The following is an 18816-nucleotide window of genomic DNA, read 5'->3' as shown; positions in this document are numbered from 1 at the left end:
TGAAGATTTGGAAAAATTGAAACTCGAAATCGAAGAGCGAACTTCCGCAATAGAAAAGAATTTCTCTGAACTTCAAACCGTCGTGAATGATATTGATATAGAACGCTTGCAGGTCGTTGTTTCTAAATTACAAGAAGAATTCACTGGCACGTTGGAAGAAATCAAATCCAAGTTGCAGATTTTGGAAGATACAATGACGAACCTACCATCGTCGGACGAACTGCAGGTCATCGGTAAAAGCGTCGCGAACATAAAAATTCAACTGGAGGCTTATCAAGATTTCGAACACATTCAAACCACCATCGCTACGCTTCAGGCGTCCTTGGAATTGATCAACGAAGAAATTAAAAATATTCACGCTGAAGCGAGAGCGTTGACGAGCATTCAAGACACGTTGAGCACGGTTCAGCAGAAGATCGAATATTTAGAAACTTTGAACGTCGAAACGAATCTCGCTCATTTTCATCACGTACTGGACAACATACAGGGTGACTTGGAATCGTTACGAACGAGCGTGCCTTCAAGTGAAGATTTGGAAAAATTGAAAACGGCGGTGACGGCACTATCCGATTCGAGTGACATCAAAAATTCATTGAGCGATCTCGAGAGTAAAGTGGCCAATCTCCCCACCTCCAAAGAATTACACGCCTTGAAAAGGAACATATCACGTATGCTGAAACGACTGGAAACGGAAACAGCGAACGTGGAACAGATTCGAGACGAACTTGCTTCGCTGGTGTCGACGCTGCCCACTTCGCAGAGCGTCGCCGACCTTCACACGCAGTTTACAGAGATGCGAATCATCGTGAACGATCTTACCGAGAAGAGCTCGAAATTGAATCAAATCGAGAACCTTCAGAACATTGTCGTCAACATCAGAGATCAAGTTGGAGTGCTGGAATCAACGCAGGAATCGACGCTGGCCTCTTTCGGTGCCAAGTTGCAAGAACTCAACGAAAGCTACAAGCAGTTGAACGTGGAAGTGAAAATCAAACCGTCATTTTCTACCGTAACGGATACCATAGTCGAGCATTTGGTGCCCGTACAAAACACACTGGGTCAGCTTCACAGCAACCTCGTTAGCATCGATACTAAATTCGCTAAACTGCATTCTCTGCAAGCCATCGAAATCAACAGCGTTCCCAATCAACAGAGAATCTCCACCTTCGTCGAAGGTAACAAACTGTACATGCTACATCCTTATCATCCGTACTACAAGTTTCTCCTCGATGGCACGATTCAGATAAACGAATTTTCGTACTGGTCTCACGGCAGAAAAGCTAGCGTTCCCACCATGACTTTGATATCGAATCGTGGTGTCCAGAAAGCAGGAAACATTCCTCTGGCGCGTTGGAACGAAACGCGCAACATATATGAAATACACGAAGACGAAGATCTTACTGTTTTCGACGTGAGTGCCGGCGATAAGCTGATCATTCAAAACACGAGCGAAGTGCCACCCTCTTTGAATCCCATCACGCTTGTGCTTCTTTTGAAACGTAATCTCTAAAAAATAATAAAAAAATGTCTAGGCAAGCCATCGTCCAAGAATTGCATAAACCTGCACGCCGCAACTACGAACGTTTGGCTGTGGTAACCAAGGGAATCGACGACCTCTGGGAAAGCGACCTCGTCGAAATGAGTAGCGGCAAGTTAAAAAACGTGCATAAATTGAACAAGGGCAACAAGTACCTCCTCACCGTCATAGACACATTTTCGAAATTCGCATGGGCTCTACCTTTGAAGGCGAAAACAGGAACGTGCGTCACGGAAGCATTCAAGACAATTTTTCGCGAAAGCGGCGGCAGACGACCTCGGTTTCTGCACACGGACAAAGGGAAGGAATTTTACAATGCCGTATTCCAAAAGTTTATTCGGAAACACAACGTTCAACATTACTCGACCTTCAGTGACGTCAAGGCCAGCATCGTGGAAAGATTCAATCGCACTCTGAAATCGCGCATGTGGTCACGCTTCACGCTTCAGGGAAGCTACAAGTGGGTCACTATTCTTCCGGAACTTGTTAACGACTATAATCACACACGGCATGCAACGATAGGCATGAAGCCAGCTGACGTTACCAAGTCTGACGAGCAACGTTTAATTTCTAGCGTTTACTGTCCAAAGTACACGCCCACGACAAAAAAAGCTAAATACAAAATTGGAGAACAGGTGAGGGTTAGTAAATTGAAGCGAACGTTTGACAGGGGTTTCACACGAAACTGGAGCACTGAACTTTTTACCGTGGTTCGAGTTCTACCCGGGAACCGTCACACGTATATAATAAAAGACAGTGGCGGTGAAATTTTATTGGGGCGCTTCTACGAGGAGGAACTCTCTAAAACTAAATACCCCGACACGTACCTTATCGAAAAAGTTTTGCGCAAGAGAGGCAACAAACTTTTGGTGAAATGGCTGGGACTTCCGGAAACAAGTTGGATCGATTCAAACGAAGTGATTCTATGAGTACGTGGAATGTTGTGAAACGTTTACCTAATTCGGAAAGTGGAAGGAAGAAAAAAAACGGTGAATTGCTCCCCGACAGCATCCGCTGTCTGATCGTAGGACCTTCGGGGTGTGGAAAAACAACACTGCTCGTGGACAATTTTCTCCTCGCACCAAATTGGTTAGATTGGAAGAACAGGCACCTGTACGTGTTCTCGAAAAGTTTAGAGCAATCCAAATACCAGCAACTGATGAAACTGTACGATGGTCTGGACATTGCAACGTTCGCCTCGGAAATAAAACCACTCGACGATTGTCGTGAAAATTCAGTTGTTGTGTTCGACGATGCCATCCTGGAAAATCAAAATGAAATTCGCAACTTTTTCACGCAAGGTCGTCACAAAGGAATGGATTGCTTCTACCTAGCTCAAACGTTTTCCAAAATTCCAAAACAGTTAGTACGCGACAACGCTAATTTCATATGTTTGTTTCGTCAAGATCACACCAACCTCAAGCATGCGTACGATGACTACGTAGGCGGAGACATGAACTACAATCAATTTTCGGAAGGCTGCTGCTCTACTTGCTGGAACGGTGACGATTTCGGATTCGCTACGATCGACATGACGAGGAAACCCAACGACGGAAAATACAGAAACAAAATCAACGACTTTCTAAACGTTGCAACGTTGTGAGAAACGACATATATAAATAACGTCATGACGAAACGAAAAATCGAAGACGAAAATCTTAAGCTTCGCGATTACCTCGCAAAACGCTTCAAAGGTTGGAAATCCGAAAATCGCGGATTCTACGAAGAGAAGAAACGTCAGGATCAACCTGTGATCGATGCCATCAGCGGTCTAGGTAAAGAAATTAAAAGTGTCACGGAACAAAATAAAAATTTGATTAACGAACTCGTACCGCTCGCAGCTAAAAGTTACGCTGTACCCACGCCTATTTCAAGCATTCCTTCGACGCCGTTCGAACTGAAGGATGCACCGGCACGACGTCGAGCTATTGGTAGCACGTCCTCGTCTTCGGATAAAATTGAGTTGGGGCCTTTGGCACGAGACTACCTGAGTACGGGGAAATTCGACAAGGATGAAGTGTTCGGATTGTATCCCAGCATGGAAACCAGCGAAGGCGGCGGTGTGGTGTGGAAGATTGGGAAATCGAAGGTGACCTTCGAAGGCAACGACATTAAAGTCAATTTAGGCGACAAGGATAGTTGGAACAGGTATCCGGGTACGGTGGGACTGTGGGAACTCGTTGCCAAAAAGCAGCCGAAAGATTACACCGACGAAGATTACCAGAGTTACAAGGAAATTCTAATCATGACGGATGCCTTGTACCAAAACAACGACGCCTCGCAGAATAGGGTGAAATCGAGCAGCGGCGAGAAGTACAGGAATCTCATCAAACCGATTTGGAACCAGGTCAAAACAGGCAGCGGGGTCAAACGCTACAACACGTTACCCAAAGAATTCGTTTGGGTGGACGACGTGAGGAAACTCGTGGACCGATTGTTGGTGATAGCCGGCGAAGAGAATGCAGGCAACCGTAATTTCTACAACGAGAAGGTTGGCATCGTGGACATGATCAGCACGAAACTTTCCAACTTCATCGTGAACGACGACAAGGGCATAGGTTACCTCATCAAAATCATCAACACGCTGCCTCCGAAATTCTGGAACGTGGCCGAAGGAAAGGGACTCGTAAACGACATCATCAACAAGTTACCTTTCGAGATGCATCTACCTGGCTACCAGTACTGCGGACCGGGTACCAAACTCGAGAAAAGATTGGACAGAGGAGACAAGGGTGTGAATCTATTGGACGCCGCATGCAAAGATCACGACATCGCCTACAACACCACGCAGACGGATCTGGATGCACGTCACGAAGCAGACAGAAAGTTAGAGCACGCAGCTTTCGAAAGGTTTGTGAGCAGAGATGCATCGCTGGGTGAACGGGTCGCCGCACTGGGCACCACCATCGCCATGAACACGAAACAAAAATTGGGGTGGGGTATATAAATAACATACAGTAAAAAAAAACAACATGGATTGCATAACTAATTTGCCACCCGAGCTACTATCTAAAATATTCAAAAAGGTAGTTAACGGAGATGTTAATAAACTTGTAAACATAGCAAGAACAATGCCGGAATTTCGCATCCCTTGTGAAATGGTTCTCAAGGACCTTCTTCGGGAGATCAGCGGCCTGAGGTGCGGTGATCTCGACATTCTGCTTTCGGCTGCAGGGGAAAAATTAAACGATAGGTCGGACGAACTGTACGAGGCGATGCAGGGAAGAAGACAGTATACTGATGATTGGTACAAGTCTATGCAGGAGAAGGAAGATATCACTACGCTCATCCTCGCGTTTTCCGAAGCACGAACTTTCTTCCTCTGTTAAAAAATAATAATATATATATATGCATCAAAAAAACTTGATATATAAATAACACACATCGTGAAAAATATAATCTTCGGTATATATAAATAACACACATCGTGAAAAACAATTAAATTTCTCTCTAACACTTTGAAATTTTTCTTTGATATGACGACCGAAAAAATAAGTGATCTCCAAGCATTAAAACAAATGCTAAATTTGTCATTTGAGTATGTAAAAATTCGGGAATTGGAAGTCGACAAATCTTACACGATAACTTCCGGTTCAATCGTTTCTACCCAGTATGGTCCCAAGGTACGCCTGTTGCTCAACGCACAATACAGTTTATTTTTACCAGATCGATACGCTAACATGTTATCGGACGAGAAGCTATCTATTTTAATCGAGAACAAAACAAAAATCGTGTACAAGGGGACAAAGGAACTTCTTGGCAAGAAAACAAAGCACGTAATAGAATTTGTGTAGCGACTGCGAGGCCTTGAAAATATATAAATAACATACCGTAAAAAACTACACAAGAAAAAATCTCAGAATATATATAAATAACATACTGCGAAAATAACGCATAGAGCATCAACATGAAGCCCAAGGGTGTCGTGTACCAGATACCATACTCCAATCTTAAAAATCTAGGTGCCCTCGATGGGTTACTCACCAAGAAACAACGCGAGAAGAAACGTTCTTGCTTGTCGAAAGGACATGGAATGAAATTGCTGCTCAGCACACCTCAATTGAAAAGATTGCAGCGTTCGCGGAAACAGCAAAAGATCGGAGGTTTCATATTCAGCATCCCGGCCATCCTAGCAGCATTGGGGGCCGTTGGAAGTTTGGCTGGCGGAAGTGCCGCCATCGCGAAAACCGTCATCGACTCGAAGAAGAACAAAGCCGAGTTGGAAGAACAGAAACGTCACAACCTGGCCATGGAGAAGAAGGGGAAGGGCGTGATGAAGAAGTTTAAAAAAAAGAAACAGAAGCACTCACCAACCGAGACATTGAATCTCTGATCGAACCGTTACGAATCAAATACTTCAGAGGAGTTTTCATGTCCGACTCGTTACCTTCAAGCGTTAAAAGAAGAGAATGCGGAGTAGTCAACTTGGACGGTCAAGAAAATCCAGGCACGCATTGGATATGTTACCACAAAAACGACAATGATAAAGCATTCGTTTTCGATTCTTTCGGAGGTGTTCCACCTACAAATTTAGTTCATTATCTGAAAACAAACAAAACCTCTATATACTACAACGACGAACGCATTCAAGATTTCGGAGACGTGAACTGCGGTCATCTCTGCCTCTCCGTGCTCGCGTTTCTCTCTAAAATAAATAACCCTACGATCGAGGATTTCCAGAAAGCATTGTGGAACCTCAAACAGCATCACTAGGATGGGCGTGTTCCATCTCACGAGTGAATCTTCAATCTTGAAACTCACGCTGCACGACGACATTGTCTATCCTAAATCCGTGGCTCTGCGTGCATTCTACAGCATGTACCTCATACCTAATGTTACGCAGCACAACAACAAAATTAGCGTCGGAAGCGAACACATCGTCGTCACGCCAGGACAATACAATCTTTCCACTTTGCAAGCTCAATTACCCAAAGGCACGTACCTTTCTCAAAATTCGGTCACGCACAGAGTGGAAATCCTATCCGCGACGGAGACCGTGGACCTGGGCACCATAGGAGAACTTTTAGGTTTCGAGAACAACACAAAACTCGAAGCTGGCATCAAGCACGTGGCAACAAACATTCCTAAATTTTTGGCCATAGAGACTCTGAACGTACACTGCAACGTGGCGGAAGGTATGATCACGAAATCTTCGGACGGATTGTTAGGAAGTCACAAGCAGACGGGAATCATAGCCACTTTCAAACCAAGTTCCGAGTTCATGGAACCGATCATCTACACGCCCTCTTCGCCGATCTATTTTCCAGTATGTCGCAACCGCATAGACGACATAGAGTTGGTGGTGACGAACGAGAAAGGAGACGTGGTGGATTTCGCAGGTGCAACAACTACTGCCATCGTGGAGATCAACGTATAATAAATAACCATACATATAAAATGGAGCAAATCGAAAGTTACGAATTGCAATCTTTCCCTCCCAACCGTCGCACGTTTGCCAATCTCAACGAGGCAAACAGGGAGGTCGAATACGACGTTGACGTAGGCGACGGGTTCGTTCATCCTCACAGAGCAGACCTCTACCTTCAATTCGACGTGGTGAAGAAAGAAAGCGGAGACACGTTTCCCGCAGCAGCAAACTTGATACTCGTAGACAACTTCGTGCCTCACCTGTTCTCGCAGGTGGAGGTGAGGAAACACAACACCGTCATTGACAGAATAGATTATCCAGGCATCACGTCGACGGCAGTGGGAACGTTGAAATTATCCAAAACGGACGCAGCATACTATCAGGCGGGAGGATTCGAAGCGGGGACCAAAATATCGACAACAAGTCACACGGTGCTCTTTCCCATGCGTCTGCTGCCTGGTTTCTTCTCCGATTACAAGGAGATCATGTGGAAGGGAGGACTGAGAGTCACGTTTCGAAGAGCGGCCAACGATAACAACGCAATAATGCGATACACCAACTTGAATGCCGACGGCACACCAATAGCCAACACTTTACCCGAAGCAGCCAAGTGCATCATCCGGAGCATGGAATTGAGAATGCCGGTGGTGGAATACGAGACAAACTATGCCCTCAAGTACAAAGCGGAGATCTTGAAAAGTCCGCAGGTACCGATTCACTTTCACGGTTACCAGTGCGTGCAGAAGATGGCGACGGGAAGTCACATGGAATTCGACGTGACGACGCAGTTCAACAACATACAGTTCGACATGCCAGATTTCGTCGTAGTGCTTTTTCAGACCGGGAGGGACAAGAATCAGGAAAAAGATTCCAGCAAATTCGACGACTGCAAGATCAAGAACGTTTATCTCAAAAATGGACGCAACGAAGTGTTCCCGCGCGAGAATTACAACCTCGACATGACCAAAAACGATTATCTCAAACTTTACGAAGCGTTTTCGGCTTACAAACGCGTGACCGAGGGAAGTGTGGACATGTACTACACGCCCAGCGAGTTCAAAACACGGAGACCCATGACCGTCATCAACACATCTAAGAGAAAGAAGGTTGTGGTCAACGATCGAACCAACATCAAGGTCGTCTGCGAGTTCCACGATGCCTTGCCCGAGGATACCCTATGCAGTGTCATCCTGATTGCAGAGAAGTCCTTCGCCTACGACGTGAAGAATGAGAGGGTCACAGAGCAGTTTTAACAAGTTTTTATCATCTATTTTCTTGCACAATAAGAAATTTTTAGTGCTAGCACAATCAGTTACAATGGCACAATACGAATTTCACTAGTTCAGATCAGTTACAAATGTCAATTTCATTAGTTATAAGTTACAATATCTTTTTTGCACTATAGCACGAGAGACAATCAGAAAATTTGCACAAAAAAAATTTGTTGTTGTTTTTACACGTGAAAATTAACAATAAAATTTCTTTTTTATCGTTTCAGATGCTGTCGAAACATCAAAAACACATACACACACACTAGAAAAAAAAAGCATGCAACTTTATTTGTAACACGCACATATTCTCCATCTTCATCAAGAAAATATTATAATAAACATAATTATTTTTATCTATATCTCACAATAAAACTCTATATCCAAAAATATCACAACATCAAATAACACTAGAGTCGTTAGTACACGTTGCATGCATTACGGAGGTCCTCTGTAGGGTTTCATGGAAGTTTGGGGAAAAAAAAAAAACACGTGAAACCCTACAGAGGTGCGGTTATCTAGAGCCGTAGCCGTTAGAACCTTTTTGGGTTGGGCACCACGCACCCTGGCGGGTTAGGGGCCAGGTATTCTAAAAAACAGCAATTATTATTTTGTTTGTTTGTTTGTTTGCGTCACAATACATACGCGCGCGCGCGCGCGCGCGTGTGTGTGTGTGTGTGTGTGTGTGTGTGTGTGTGTGTGTGTGTGTGTGTGTGTGTGTGTGTGTATATGTGTATGTGTGTATGGTACATCGTTCCCTCCCCGAGAGAAGAGGTTTACGAAGGTCACGATATATATAAACATTTGGGTCCCGGACTTGGAAAATTACGATAAGATGCACTCATCTTTAAAAAGATTAGAAAATAAGAGAATAAGAGGATGAGAAGGTGGGAGGAGAGGTTTACGAAGATCACGATATATATAAACATTTGGCCCCGTTGATTCCAGCACTCCAACTTCATCTCTAATGTTGACGACAATATTCTAAAGGTAAAAAGAGAATGAGAGATTGAGAGATTGAGAGATTGAGAGATTGAGAGAATAAGAGGATAAGAGAAGAGGTTTACGTAGGTCACAATATATAAACATTTGGTCCCAAACTTGGAAAATTACGATAAAGTGCACTCATCTTTCAAAAAATAAGAGAATGAGAGAATGAGAGAATGAGAGGAGAGGTTTACGTAGGTCACGATATATAAACATTTGGTCCCAGACTTGGAAAATTACGATAAGGTAATTCAAAAAATAAGAAAATAAGAGAATAAAAAAATGAGAGAATAAAAAAAAGATGAGAGGATGAGAGGAGAATAAAAAGAGAATGAGAGAACAATGAGAAAGATGAGAAAGATGAGAAGGATGAGAGAATGAGAGCTCATCTTTCACTCATCACTGCCTTTTTGCGCCCGTGAAACATCGTCAGCGCACTAAATGAGGCGCGGAACGGGGAGAGAAAGTGAGTTTTTCAACTTTTTGTAGTCGTTTGGTCAAGAAATCAAAGTTGTGGTCAGAAGTACATATTTACTCTACTTATTACTAATTATTATTTATCTTAAAATATACGAATTCGTGGAATAGAATTGAAACAAGGATTGAAAATAAATCTTTTCTAAAATTAATTGAAGTAGAACACACTTGGACAGTTCAATCCAGGCATATTAGTTGGACCGTTGAGTTTAACAAATTGTTTCGTTGTACAGCGTATATCTTAAAAAATTGCAATAAATAAGTTGGTATTGAATATTTGTTTTGATTGATAATGGGAATTATAAATTCATATAATTAATGACAAAATAAGCGTACATCGGATAAAAAATTATAGATACTCGAGTTTGGACTCCAATAAAAAATTAACTAATAGACCTACATAAAAACAAATTACATCAAAATTTAGCTGATTTAATTCTGCGTTAATCTATGCTAACCAAACTTTCGTGGAATAGGCCTTATATCTTTTATCGCCGTGAGAACAAAAAAGGGCAGCTGTTTTGGAGTTTTGCAAGCGATCGCTCTCTTTGAAATTCTGTAAACCAGAGATGGGTTGTCCGATCGTTATGAAATTTTAGTAGGGTGCACGTAGAAACGTTTTAAACACAATTGTTAATTTTCAGGTTTTCAAAATTCATCAAAAAACAGTTCTTTCAATTTTGCGAAACAACTTTCTCTTAATATTAGGTAGTCCTACAAATACAATATGTGTCAATTCACATTCCAAATCGATTTTACACAGATTTTTATTCCGCGGAGTAAAGCTCTACGCGGAACGTTGCAACATGGCACACAGCGATGTCCGTTGAACAGCGGGAACTTCCGGAGGGCGCTGCGAGTCACAACAGAAGAAAATAAGTAGGAATATCAAGGACATGGTAAAGAGACATGAGCACAAAATATTTTTTGTAATGCAAAAAGTTTGGTGGAGAAATTATTCTCCAACCTGCATTTTAGCTAAGTTGTTCCAAGTATATTAAAAAAATCTAGCAAGTAACTTTATAATTAATTATACATTTATCATTATATCATAATTAATGCCGGCCCCTGTGGCGGAGTGGTTAATACATCGCGCTAAGACGCCAGGGGTCCCGGGTTCGAATCCTGGCCTGGGCATGGATGTTTGTGAATGTCCATTCGTCAGTTTCATCACTCATTCCCATCTTCGCAAATTAGCCAAAAGTGGCAGAAAAGTCGAAGTAAAATAAAGCAAAGCAAATCAAATATCATAATTAATGTAGCGTACGTTCTTCCTATTGTTGTCAAAACAATTTCTTCATTTTTACGTAGTGCACAGCATATTTGTATTCGTTCACAAAACGTTTGCTGATTTGGATTAAAAAAAATCAAACATGGGGCAAACATCATTCGACATTGCAGTACAACAAATGGAAATTACGCGTATATTACGAAATTGCTGAAAATAGTTTATAACAAATATTTGTATTCTTTCAAATGCGCTCGGATTTTTTTTTACAAAGATTTTGTTTTCTATCTATATGGGCATTGAAAAATAAAAGTGTGGTGTGAAAACATAGTTCATATTTGGTTGTAGAACAACTGCATATTCTACTTACCCAGCATCGTGAGTGGCGAGACGACTGAGTGGGAGTTTCTGCCGATGACCCTGATGGCGTCGGGGCTCACCTGGTCGCTGTGCAGCTCGCTCGTCGACCTCTTCAGCTTCGGGAACTTATTGTGGACTCTCCAGAACCTCAGCACCTCACGGAACACCGACCACACCTGCCGAGAGAAATAACTGAATGCTCTGCTTTGGAATACGACTCCGAAAGCAATAGCTTAGGTCGGGTATAATAGTAATGATTCGAATGTGTAGTAATAAATTTCATGTAAATACATTCTCTGATGTTTTTAATTGTTGATACTAACCTCGTCGATGCTCTCACGGACGGAAATCTCGTGGAAAGAGGTGCACCCGATCTCTCTGCTTCTGCGCTGCCCTTCTTCGAGGCTCACCATCCTGTCTCCCCATTGGTCGCTCTTGTTACCCACAAGGACTACTGGCACGTCCAGAACAGTTTCCTGCAAGAGGCAGATAAAAGTTTCGCCTGTGTATCTGAATTCAGTTATAATAAGGGAAACTATGAATGAATAACAGGCAAGGTTATCGGAAAGGGAGATAGACTTGTGGAAACAATATTTTCGTTTGTTTTGGCGGGTGTTTTGGTGTAAAATGCAGGAATTTGTGACTAAGCATTGACTAAAAGGCCTTTCTGATGGCGTCGTTGTAACGCCCAGTCTTATAATGAAGAGTCCTGGGTTCCATACGCGATCAAGGCACGTAGGGGTGGGATCTTATATTAAACTCTATATCCGTTCCCGATTGAGGGACTGGACTAAAATGACTACAACAAATTCTGTTAATATTTTACGTACTCCAAGCCTCTCGCGTGTTCGAAGATGTGACGGCAACAGGCAACTGATTAGAGTTTGCCAGCACAGAACTGTTTTCGAAAACTGCCAGTAGAGGTCAGATAAGTGCAGGCTATGCTTTTTTAACGTAGGGATCAATCCATATGAAGTCATACAACATGGTTGCTTGACCATTTTAAAAAAGTTATTTTTGTGTGGTGTGAGCCTCATATGTTGACAGTTCAGAACCACTGTTATTTTATTTTTACTATCACCGGTTTGAAGATGGCGGGCATTTTTGTATCATGGCGCGCGTCATTTTCTCCATTCGTAAGTATCAGCGGCAACTTTCTTATCTCAGCTCTGGTAAGTCCTACGACAATGAGACAAAATCTGTGATGTTAAGCACATTATAGGCTACAATTATATTTCTGTGTAATTTTCTAAATATTATTCCTTCATAATAAATTTCAAGGTCAAAATTGTGTATTTTAATCGCTCAAAATGACATTTTCGAACATTTTTTTTGGGGGGGAAGGCAGTTTGTTTGACACTTGAATTTTTTTGTGCAAGTACCTGTGTACCAATAGAGTATGTCAAAATTATTAGAAGCTTGAGACTCTAATATTTGTTTTCTTCAGGGTCATAAATATGTACTTTTTGTCAAAAAATTCCAAGTTCAGGGTTAAATATCTCTGGTGGGCAGTTGTTTAAAAATCTGAAATTTGTACACAATACAGTACTCCATAATAAATAGATTCAGTAAAAATTTTGAGTTTGAGATTCAGTTGGTTTAAGAGATACAAGACTCGTGAAAAATTCATTCAACCCCATAAAATGCCTTCAGTCTCAGATGAATGTCAAATTGTAGCACATTTTCTGCGTTTAGAAATTCGATCACTGGACGCTACTTTAGGCGCTTCACCAACATTGCATGGTTACATGCTGCCATTTTCCTCGCTATAGTTCAGCACCCCCTTGCGATAGAAGTTTGAAACCTTCAATGGAGAAGCGGGAAAGTCATAAGTGCATTGTATGGTTGCTCGAAATCCAAAATGCGTTTACAAGGTAACAAAGAAAATAAAAACATAGGAAGCTTTACTTTTCAGCATACCCTCGTATATATACTTTATTGCAGATCAATTTCAGGATTGTAATGTTGTTCATTGACATTCCAAATTACAGTTTGCAGAATTTTAACACAAAATGTTAATAAGAAATGAAATTAGGCATACCATATTTAATGCAAAATATTGAATTTTTCACGAGTTTTGTATCTCTTAAACCAACTGAATCTCAAACTCAAAATTTTTACTGAAGTTACTTATCATGGAGTACTGTATTGTGTACAAATTTCAGATTTTTAAACAACTGCCCACCAAAGATATTTAACCCTGAACTTGGAATTTTTTAACAAAAAGTACATATTTATGACCCTGTAGAAAAAAAAGTATTAGAGTCTCAAGCTTCAAATAATTTTGACATACTCTATTGGTACACAGGTACTTGCACAAAAAATTCAAGTGTCAAACAAACTGCCTCCCCCCAAAAAAATGTTCGAAAATGTCATTTTGAGCAATTAAAATACACAATTTTGACCTTGAAATTTATTATGAAGGAATAATATTTAGAAAATTACACAGAAATATAATTGTAGCCTATAATGTGCTTAACATCACAGATTTTGTCTCATTGTCGTAGGACTTACCAGAGCTGAGATAAGAAAGTTGCCGCTGATACTTACGAATGGAGAAAATGACGCGCGCCATGATAAAAAAAACGCCCGCCATCTTCAAACCGGTGATAGTAAACAGTGGTTCTGAACTGTCAACATATGAGGCTCACACCACACAAAAATAAACTTTTTTAAAAATGGTCAAGCAACCATGTTGTATGACTTCATATGGATTGACCCGGAGGTATCGTCAGCAAGGCGAGAACTAGATTACGTAACAATCTTCATTCACAAGCTAGGGTGGATGAAGGTCTGTGGTGGAATTACGTTTAATAATTTTAAATATACGTAATCAGCACAGTTGGAAAACAAAGCGATGCTGATGGCAGCAGCAATTGCTACAGGGTAAGTTGGCTGAGGCTCTTTCTGTTCAAGTGAGAAACAACCACCCCCCTACGTATGTTTCTGTTTAGTTACATATTTCTCCATGAAATCGGAATTTTTCATCAGAGGTTTTCACAGTTTGGAGTTCTGCTATTATCTTTCTTGAATACACAGATTGTGCGTAATATACTAAATGTTTAATTCATTGCACGAAAAGGGAAACAAATGACAGTGACAACCATGGAAAGATGCTGAGTGGTTGCATGCAGGACAGTCCCATACCCAAGGGGAGGGCGGGGGGCCATGCCCCTTCCCTTGAGCCATGAAAATTTTTAATTTGAACGTATGAAAAGCTACAAAAATCACGTTAATTTTCGACTTTGTCGTTGCGCAAATGAATAGGTTGTTTCTGGACAGAAGCAGGCTCTAGAAGTCTGCAGTTTGCAATATTGGGATATTTTAGTTCTATAACCGTTGATGCAAGGCTATCAGACGTTCCGATTTAGTCGGGACAGTCCATTCCTTTTAATCCATCTCCCGACTTTTTCATCTCGGCTCGGACACTACTTGCTACAAGGGAAGAAAGACTCTTGCGCTACTACAGACATTGTACTGGTTATGTAGGACTTTCTGTAGAATACTGTATACATTATTAAGATTGTCTGAACTTTTTATGAGTCAAAAACAGTTGTTTGACACTCGACAAATAGGAACCCCTTGATTGTTGAATGGTTTCTTCTATTACAGTGGCACAAATGTTTCACATATTTAGAATAGAGGGGAACTTTCTATACTCTTTACATTATGGAAAAAAGTTTCATCAAACACTGCAATACAAAACCAACCATATAAGGGGCATTTAGCACTCCACCCACACCGCAAGGTCTGTGATCCCTTTTCGCCACCACTGAGCAGAAGGCCATTACACAGTTATGTAAAATACATGGAAAAGTCAGGGAGTTTGCAAGATGGGTGTGAACCCTCATCTATCGACTCCACATACATACGTTGCTTTTCGTAGGCTATTTGAATTGTTTGTACTATAAATACATGTAATCTGCCCGTATCATACAATATTTATTTTCGATCTCTGACAGAAACAGGGTTAGAAAATGCTGTTCTTCAACATTTCGTAGCAAATGAGCAAATTTCTGTAACCACCCTTTCCCATAACCTCCCCCCCCACATATATATATAGTGTATAATATGAGAGAAAATTTATGATAATTCGCCTATGGGTCTGGCCCCTCTCAAAAAAGTCCCGGGTACGGCCTGATGCAGGATAAGATATGGGATGGAAAGAGAAGAAGGATTCCATAGTGTGGGTAGCGTGTTCTGACTTTCGAAGAGAACGAGTGCAGAGCAGAGATGGTCACCCTCGGGAGGGCGACCCGCATGAGGGTAGACCTCACCCTCCGAAGACTTGCGAGGGTGAGGGTGAAAGGAGATCGTGATCGTAACTTTCCCATAAAGTTAACATATGGACACGGCCTTACCCCACTAGTGGGGTAAGACCGGGTGATTTGACTTTTTTCAGAAAACAATCATTGAAGTAGTGCAACTAAGACTTTTCAGGAATGATAAAGTGTAAACAATGCATATTTTACTTAACTCTGACAAACTCTAGGTCGAATAGTTTAGCTCCAGCAATGCTTCGAGTGTTAGCTACCCGGTTTTACCCTATTTTCCCCTACTTCTTCAAGCTATGTTCCGGTTTACAAAAATTACGATGATATACATCACGTGAATGAAATATAATGTACGTACATCAATAGAATTTTACGACTTCGTTCATTTCTAATAACCTATTTCACAAATACATTGCGAATAATTTTATACCTTTGTACTCAGTAATGGATGTTATATTTTCTCTTTGCCGGTTATTTCTGTCAAAGACAGGAAGAAATCTTTATGATTAATGCGATGTAGTTAGTGAACTATTAAAAAATGTGTACTTGAGTCACCAGCATTTAAGGTAATTGGAAATGTAGAACAAAAATCTGTAGACAAGTTGCTAAAGTGAAAATTTACTAGTTTATAAAGAATCTGAATAACGATTCGTTTCGTACACTTGCACAGTCATTGTGATTTCATGTAGCGTATTTGCTTTATTTAAATTTATACTCTGTATAAAAGTAGGAGAGTGAGATTTTATTTCAACCTGTTCTAAATATCGCAAGTACAAGGGACAATATAAATATGAACTTATATGTCAGCATGGTACGATTTCAATACATGTCCAGGTACAGTCCTTGTAAGGCATGAATGAAATACACGCTGAAATTCCTAAAGCTTACGCCGTATCCTGAAAAACAACTTGTCTCTTGATTTTTACCATATCTAGCTTATCTACCGAAAAGGGATATAATCATAAGGATTTTAGAATACGAATTTCTTCTAACAATATTTTCATGATAGATCATGCGGTTTATTGTGTTCTGCTTTATGCTTTGACTTCTTAATTAAAGTAAATCGCTTGCATTAATACTCCCATTTTTTCCGTCTGATCGTAAATCCATTTTCATAGGCTTTAATTATCATTTAAGATTAATGTTCTTAGCATCCAGGTATTTCGAATAGTTAGGCTAGTACGTTTGATGCATTAGTATGTGTACACTCTTTGCTTGATGTAAAATTTTTAATACGAAACATGTTTTTAAATAATTGTAAGCTTAACCTTCAACAAAACCAATCAAACTTGTGCAGCCAAATATTTACCAGATTTCTAGAAAATTAAAAATGTATTCAAGTTACACACGGGAATTCAGTTTCCTAAGTTGGAAAGTTTATTTAATACCAAATTCCAATCTTACAAGCTCTTACCTCAACCTAACTTTTACAAAATTATCTTGCATGCATAAGTTGAATTGTGTTTATTCCACAGCAATTCAATAGCAATTATATATTAACGATGATAATTGTTTACAAATTTAGAGTAAGTATGAATGTAGGATCAAATTTTATCTCTATCGCATTTTTTGCCCTTGGTAATTTAAAAAATGAAGGTACATTATGCATAACGGTAAAGATTGGATTTTACTTTTATCAACATTATTCACGTGTTTTGTAATGCAGTATAACATTTGAAATATTCTTGATGTGAAATCAACGTTCTGAATGAATAAGAAAGGACGATTCACTCAGAAAAATAAATAATTATTATAGACTTATAATACACTTTGTTAAATGCTATAAATTGACTAGTCCTGTGACGTCACGGAAGCTGGTGTGTGGTCCGTATATAAGTATCTCGGAGACCCCGATTGAGTACACCAATATCTAATTGTATCTGGATTGAATCTTCTTCTTATGTAAATGTCACTCTGGTTTGATGCACCTTTTCAAAATCAGGAGTTCAATCATCTGTGTGTGATCTTTGAATATGAATTTGAATTTAAATTTTTGGGTGCGTCAGCACTTAAAGGCTTTTTTGCAACCGTCGCTTTATACGGGGTCCAGCCCCTTACCATAACTAAAATAACATAACTGTAACGTCGTGTTGTAACTAAAATATTAAAATATTCTGACTCGTTAAAAGCTGAGGCTGTAAATGGGTACTCAACACACATAAGGACAGAAAAACAGGAACACGAACACAAAATTATACTGGCCATAGTACCTGTCGCCAGAGCCTCGTTAGTCTGCAAAATGCAGTCCAGGGTGTACTACGTGGAAGTGAGGTTGACTTTTGGGCGCCTACGAGGAAGGTTACCCCTTACACCCCTGTGTGTGATCTGTGAGAAATATAATGTAGCTAGACAATTAAGAATTAAAGGAAACAATGTGTTCTGCAAAAATGCCCATGTAAACGGGTTGCTAAGGACATGAAAAAGGGCATTTTCACCCTTAAAAAGGGCCAAGTGAGCGATTTTTTAAATTTTCCCGGCCTTTTGGAACAATTTCATGAGGGGTCGTAATCGGCATTTTTTTCCACCCGGGCTTCCTTCGTGGAGAACATTTGTCAGTCAGTGAGTGGTGTGATTGGGCCTATACAGGGTGTCATTTCAATGTCGCCCACGGACCACGGAAACGTATAGAGGACATCAAAACAAACAACTTTTCTCAATAACATTTTTCTCGTTGGTGCATCATTTCGGTGCTACAGTCGTTCAAAAAAGCCCGTTTTGCCGCCTGAATGCTGGCAACCACACACAACATTTGATTGCATTTGTGACGTCATATCCCGTCGTGAAGCGATGCGCCCCATGGTTGCAAGGAACACACATATTCTGTGAAAAATGGCATGGCTACATTCAGCCACATTATGTACCGTAAAACAAAATGAGAAAACCCGTTCTGTAACCTAACAGAAAGTAAACAAACGATACGGAAAATGGTAGAAAGCAGCGGCGGCTCAAGGGGTAGAGCCGCCGTGCCATGGCACTACCCTCAGAAGAAACGCAAACCTCGCCAAGTATTGTTAAGTGAATACATTGATAGTTTACAGACAAGGATATTGGAATCTTGCAATCGGTCAAGCTTACGTGACGACTGCCCCAACCTCCTCACTGCAACGCCAGCTGTTCCGTTCGTACCCTCACGAGGCAACAGTCCGTGCCGCCCAAGAGCTGGACTAACACATGGACCTAACCAAGTTGACACACGTGCAGAAGGTTGAAGAAGTCTCCGCGAGGAACATTTCCACCATGAGCCTGAGAAAAAACTGACAGGGGGCGGGGTTAGGCCATAAGAAACCGTGCCAGGTGAAGACGGGCACGGCGAGGGA

At 40.9% G+C, this 18816-nt stretch overlaps 1 protein-coding gene across 1 annotated transcript in view; it reads right to left on the bottom strand.

Annotated features, from left to right (window-relative positions):
• LOC145989159 (ras-related and estrogen-regulated growth inhibitor-like) overlaps positions 1-18816 on the bottom strand; it is a 232727-nt gene that overhangs the window by 10773 nt on the left and 203138 nt on the right. Inside the window, exons 4-5 of the mRNA XM_083124452.1 lie at positions 11549-11701; positions 11236-11401 (exon numbers count right to left, since the gene is read on the bottom strand). Of these exons, the coding sequence (XP_082980578.1) occupies positions 11236-11401; positions 11549-11701 (319 nt within the window). The remainder of the gene's footprint in view (positions 1-11235; positions 11402-11548; positions 11702-18816) is intronic.

This window comes from Lepisma saccharinum, chromosome 6 (genome assembly GCF_977018435.1).
Source record: "Lepisma saccharinum chromosome 6, izLepSacc3.1, whole genome shotgun sequence".
Lineage (NCBI taxonomy): Eukaryota > Metazoa > Arthropoda > Insecta > Zygentoma > Lepismatidae > Lepisma > Lepisma saccharinum.
This window is presented reverse-complemented; position numbering and strand designations above follow the sequence as displayed.